This window comes from Sus scrofa, chromosome 6 (assembly GCF_000003025.6).
Source record: "Sus scrofa isolate TJ Tabasco breed Duroc chromosome 6, Sscrofa11.1, whole genome shotgun sequence".
NCBI classification, from domain to species: domain Eukaryota; kingdom Metazoa; phylum Chordata; class Mammalia; order Artiodactyla; family Suidae; genus Sus; species Sus scrofa.
In genome coordinates, this window is record NC_010448.4 from 19,031,360 (window position 1) to 19,037,359 (window position 6,000).

The 6,000-nt window shown below is 55.0% G+C and overlaps 1 protein-coding gene across 5 annotated transcripts in view; it reads left to right on the plus strand.

The window, feature by feature from the left end:
* NLRC5 (NLR family CARD domain containing 5) overlaps positions 1-4,929 on the plus strand; it is a 103,110-nt gene extending 98,181 nt beyond the window's left edge. For all 5 annotated transcript variants that reach the window (XM_021093211.1, XM_021093210.1, XM_021093212.1 and 2 more), the window contains 5 exon segments: positions 80-151; positions 690-773; positions 1,980-2,063; positions 2,396-2,479; positions 3,860-4,929. In XM_021093211.1, coding sequence (XP_020948870.1) covers positions 80-151; positions 690-773; positions 1,980-2,063; positions 2,396-2,479; positions 3,860-3,971 — 436 coding nt within the window. In that variant the 3' untranslated portion in view covers positions 3,972-4,929.

Consider the following 6,000-nt stretch of genomic DNA (forward strand, 5'->3'; position numbering starts at 1 on the left):
GGGGCCATGGAGCTGCGGCAGGTGGACACGCGGGGGAGGGCCTGGGGAGTCCTCTCACGGGTGTCTCCCTCGCTTGCAGCTTGGCCGAGAACAGCCTGGCTGGAGGGATCCCACATTTCTGTCAGGGGCTCCCGCTGCTCCGGCAGATAGAGTAAGTAGGCTTCTTTGACTACCTGGGGAGTAGGGGTACGGGGGCAGCCCTTCTCTGGCTGAGCCTGACACCTGGGAAGGCTTTGGAAGTGACAGAGGCCTCAGGTATGGGGGGGAGTCTGGGACATAAAAGGGGGCACTTGGAGTTCCTGTCATGGCTCAGCAGATTAAGAACCCAACTGGTATCCATGAGAATGCAGGTTCGATCCCTGGCCTCGCTCATTGGGTTAAGGATCCAGTGTGGCCATGAGCTGTGGTGTAGGTCACAGATGCGGCTCGGTGGATTCACATGGCTGTGGCTGTGGTGTAGGCCTGCGGCTGCAGTTGCAATTCAGCCCTTAGCCTGGGAACTTCCATATGCCACGGGTGCGGCCCTGAAAAGACAGGGGCGGGGAAGGACTTTCCCCAGACTCCCAGGCTGCCCCAGACCCTGGCCACTCCGCTCCCTCCTGCTCTGACTGCGGGGTGGGCAGAGGGAACCGGGCTGAGGTGGGCCCCTGACTCAGACACCTCTGTCCCATCCCTTTCTCTGTCCCCAGCCTGATGTCATGTGAGATTGACAACCAGACTGCCAAGCCCCTCGCCGCCAGCTTCGTGCTCTGCCCAGCCCTGGAAGAAATCATGTGAGTGCTTGCGAGAGCCCCGAGCTGGGACAAGTGGGACCTGGGGCCTGGTTCCCTCTGCCCTGGGGGTCTTCCCATGTGAATATGGGGAAGGCACGCTTGCTCCAATCCCCTTCTTGAGGAAGTTCTAATACCTGAACTGTGAGGGTCATTGCTTCAAGCCTTTCGGACTTTCTTGCCTGTCTCTCCGGCTGTGGAGCGGCGGGAGGGGAGGTGGATCAGATGGTCTCCAAAGGCTCTTGCCCTTGACCTTCCCTTTGGGAGGCATCTGGATAGACCACCCTGCCTGATTTGTGGAGCTTTGGTTTACGAGGCTCGCTTGTTGGTAATGAAGAGGGGCTGAAACCCGCAGCCCCTGTTCCCGCCCCCGACCTGCCCACTGGCCATGCCTGCCGCCCTCTTGGCTGTCAGAGGTGCTCAGACCTTGGGGCCTGGCAGTGGTGCCCCAGGGATAAACTAGACCCTGGGACCCTGACTATGGTGGGAAAAAAATGCGATCTCCTAAAGCACAGGACACAACCGATTTTAGGATTTTAGGTTTGCCTTCTAAAGATTTTAATTCTCATGACGTTCCACCAAAAAGAAGGTCGCAGAACAGCGCTTTAACTCCTCACACTGGTGATTCTCCCTTTTTAGCCAGCAGGGGGCAGACCACAGGGCCAGCGCCTTAGGCAGGACAAGCTTCCAGCTAGAAGTTAATACCACTGTTTGCACTGTATTTATCCTTGTACCTACCTTCTATTTAGGGTCCTCATCACAGGTTTCTCATTGATAGCAGGGATCAATGCTCCCTAAGATTCACTTTGTTAAAGTGACACAGAAGGGGGAGAGGGAGCCCTGATTTAAAGAAAAACATGAGATAAATAATAATAGAGGTCATGGCGATGCAGAGATGAGGCAAAGTCAGGCTGGAGGCACGTACGTGGTGGGAGTTTGGATCATGATGTTGTTTCCGAAGACCACGTGTTCTGATCCGGAGAGCCAGTTCCTGAGGGGTGACCAGCTCGGGAATGGGGTTAGGGGGTAGGAAGGAAAAGGCTTCAGGGAGGGCACACAAGCACCCCATCAGGCAGCTCTCTGGTACCTGCACGGGCTCCTCCCCACCCCCCCCCTCCCGGCAGCCCCCCCGCCCTGCCCACCTGCCATCCGTCTCTGCCCTCAACCTCACTGCTTTCTGCCACTGACCTTGGGGCCTCTACCCTGCAGGCTGTCCTGGAATCTGCTCGGTGACGAGGCAGCTGCTGAGCTGGCCCAGGTCCTGCCACGGATGGGCCGACTGAAGAGAGTGGAGTATGAGGGGCACATCTGGAGGGGCCACAAGGGGGAGAGAAGGGCCAAGGGGAGACCTGTGTCCTGGGGAAAAACCAAGCGACCCTGGGGTCAGGGCCCTGCATCCCAGGAAGCCCTCCTGGACATACACACCCCGGTCCCCTCCCAGCCCCTGGGTCTCAACCTTCAGCCTTCCTGCCACACTGCTGTCTGCTGAGTTCTCTAAGCAGATGTGTGGGGAGCCTGTGTCCCCCAAAACCTTGGCCCAGGGGATGGATATAGGGAAACCCGCTCCACCTCCCTCCCCTATCTCACGCCAGTCTCTTTCCTCTTCCTCTGTGTCCGCCGGGAAGCCTGGAGAAGAATCGGATCACAGCTCATGGAGCCTGGCTCCTGGCTGAAGGGCTGGCTCAGGGCTCTGGCATCCAAGTCATTCGGTAACAGGACTTGCAGGGGCGAGGATGGTGGGAGGTGGGGGCCACAGCAGCCTCTACAATGCAAAGGAACTTTCTGTAGGAGGAGGCAGGACCTGGGTTGAGGGTTATCTATTTACTTATTTATTGCTTTTTTAGGGCCGCACCTGCAGCATATGGAGATTCCCAGGCTAGGGGTCCAATCAGAGCTACATCCGCCAGCCTACGCCATAGCCACAGCATTGTGGGATCTGAGGTGCATCTTCAACCTACACCACAGCTCATAGCAACGCCAGATCCTTAACCCACTGAGCAAGACCAGGGATTGAACCTGCAACCTTATGGTTACTAGTCGGATTCATTTCTGCTGCGCCACAACAGGAACTCCTGGATTGGGGATTATCAAAGGAGATTTGGCCCACTCCACCAGGAATGTGGCAGCCAGCAGACCTGGATCAAATCCCAGCTCTACTGGTTGCTGACTGTGTAACTTTGCCTCAGTAACTCAACCTCCCTGAACCTCGGTTTCCTCATTTGTAAACTGGAGACAATGATCATATCGGCCTTAGACGGGCGCTCTACAGACTAAATGATTCTACAAAGCACTGAGTACAATGCCTGGCACATAGCAAGTGCTTAAAATGATAACTGTAATCACAGCCACCACGTACAGTTGCACAGGCTGCACACTGTACCAAGGCCTTGCATCTAAAGGACACTGTTCACACCGTTGACGTGTTAGGTTTCTGGTAGTAGTGAAGGGTCTCGCTCTATAAAACTCAGTATATTACGACAGTTTCAGAAGATAGAAATAAAGTGTCTTAAAAAGGGGGAGCTTTCGGAGTTCCCGTCGTGGCGCAGTGGTTAATGAATCCGACTAGGAACCATGAGGTTGCGGGTTCGATCCCTGGCCCTGCTCAGTGGGTTAACGATCCGGCGTTGCCGTGAGCTGTGGTGCAGGTCACAGATGCGGCTCGGATCCTGAGTTGCTGTGGCTCTGGCGTAGGCTGGCGGCTACAGCTCCGATTCGACCCCTAGCCTGGGAATCTCCATATGCCGCGGGAGCGGCCCAAGAAATGGTAAAAAAAAAAAAAAAACAAAAAGAAAGAAAAGGGGGGGGCCTTTCTCCTTATTTGCACAATGTGTCATATGAGCATGGCCCAGCTGGCATCACTAGCTTCCAGGGAAGAAGAGTGAGTGGAAGAAGTTGGGGTGGGCATGGGGGATACCATCTCCCTAAGGTAGCCATGCTGGTCTAACACCTGCTCCTACCTGCCAGGTAACTCTGGGAACAGCTCTTCCCCTTTGGGGCCTCAGTTTCCCCATCTGTGGGTTGGACAGAGGGTAGAGACAAGGACAAGTGAGCAGCTCCCAGTACTGAATGTCTGTCTCTGTGCCCCGCAGCCTGTGGAATAACCCCATCCCCCAGGACACGGCCCAGCATCTGCAGAGCCGGGAGCCCAGGCTGGACTTTGCTTTCTTCGACCATCAGCCACAGGTCCCCTGGGATGCTTGACGGCCCCCGCAAGACCCTTCCAATACAGCCAAGTGATGTCCGCTTCCATCCCCCAGGATAGAGGGCTCAGGAAAAGAGCCTCAGCTGGCTGTCCCGGCACACTGTTCCGGGAGGGAGAGACGCCGTTTTCCAGGCACGGTCTTCAGAATGGACTTTATGGGCGACAAAGAGCCTACTATGGCCAACAGACCACCCTCCATCACACATGACATGCATGACCAGTCGGGAATATGCAGCACAGTGAGGATGTCGTGGCGTGATGCAAGACACAGAAGGTTGCACGTGGCAGCGTTCCATGTGACATTGCATGAAACCTGCAGTGTGGCCTGTGGGTTGTTGGCGTGGGTCCTAGCACTACATGTGATGGGCAGTCCATATTTGAGACGTGGCAAATGTCCATGTCATATGCCATGTGGCTGGCCAGATGCCCTCATGCTGGTCCAAGATTTAATTTATTAATTTTTTAAACAAAGTATGTATTTATAGATTACCTTTCCAGAGCAGCTAAACCAGGGAATGTCTTCCAAACAAGTGCGATGAGGAAAGCATACAAGCACTGATCAGCCCAGTGGCCTGAGGTCCAGGGCCCTGGGCCAAGCCAGGGATTTAGCCACGAGGCTTGTGGATGACTATCCTCTCGCCTCAAGCCTCAGTTTTCCCAATCTGGGAACTGGCTCACCCCTCCTGTAGCTTCCCAGGTCTTAGAGCCCAGGTCCAGGTAGCGTTAGCCTGACCTTGGGGATCACAGGCCTGGGCTGTCCTGTGTAAGGGACAAAGCCAGATCTAAGGATGCAGCGGGTGGGGACTGCCAAGTTAGGCAAGGCCGCTGGACCCGGCCACTACCTCAGTGGATCTGACTGAACTCCCGGGAGCTCACAGTGTTCATGTTGTTTCCAAGAAGGCCCAAGGATTGTGAGCCAACTTTGATCAATAAATGTGAGTGATCTTCCGGCCTCTAGCTTGAGTCTGAGTTCACACCTCACCAACATCAGATGTTCACCCCCTGCCCTGGGGACTAGAGAGCAGAGCAGACCACAGAGAGATGCTCAGAGGAGCTCTGGCCTGGGAGTCAGGAGACATGGGGTCAAGTTCAGACTCTCTCGATATACGTGGTCCTGTGATCGAAGGCAAGTCACCGTCTCCCTCCAGCGCTCACCTGCATCATGAGGGTGATAGAGAAGCTCACGGTATTCAAAACAGTCTTTGTTTGACTTGCATTATATTTTTACTCTTTTCTGATTTAACTGTTGATATGTAAAATTGGGAACTTGGGGAGTTCCCGTCGTGGCTCAGTGGTGAACAAATCCAACCATGAGCCATGAGGTTGTGGGTTTGATCCCTGGCCTCGCTCAGTGGGTTAAGGATCCGGTGTTGCCGTGAGCTGCGGTGTAGGTCGCAGACGCGACTCAGATCCCGCGTTGCTGTGGCTGTGGCGTAGGCCAGGGGCTACAGCTCCGATTGGACCCCTAGCCTGGGATCCTCCATATGCCGTGGGAGCAGCCCAAGAAATGACAAAAAGACCAAAAAAAAAAAAAAAAAGAGTAAGGTGCTGGAGACCGTAACTGTGCCCTACAGATGGGAGCACATCCCTCAATGTGCCACAGTCCTCACCACTCCCCAGTACTCCCTGCCCCCTTTTGCTGCTTGCCTGGTCCTTGTGAGAACCTGGGAACTCCAGGCTAGAGGGTTTCCACAGGCAGGTAGCATGTTGGGAATATGGCTTTGGAAGTCAGACAGGCAAGGAAAGGAATGTGACTTGCCCCCTTGCTGCCTGTCTTCAAGGCCAGGAACTGTTTCTGTATGAGTTAGTAACACCCCCTGGACCCCAGGGCTTTGGAGGGAAGCAACCTGTGCAAGGTCCCTCGTATGAAGATGCAGGTACAGGTTACCTGCCCATGCCCTTCCCCCTTAGGACTGAATATCAGGTAAAGTGGAGAAAGTCTCGAAGTGGTGAGAAAACAGCACCCCTCTCCTGCCTGTGGGTTAAACAAGTTGATGGCCAAGAGGCTGTCCTCCTCCAGAGGAGCCC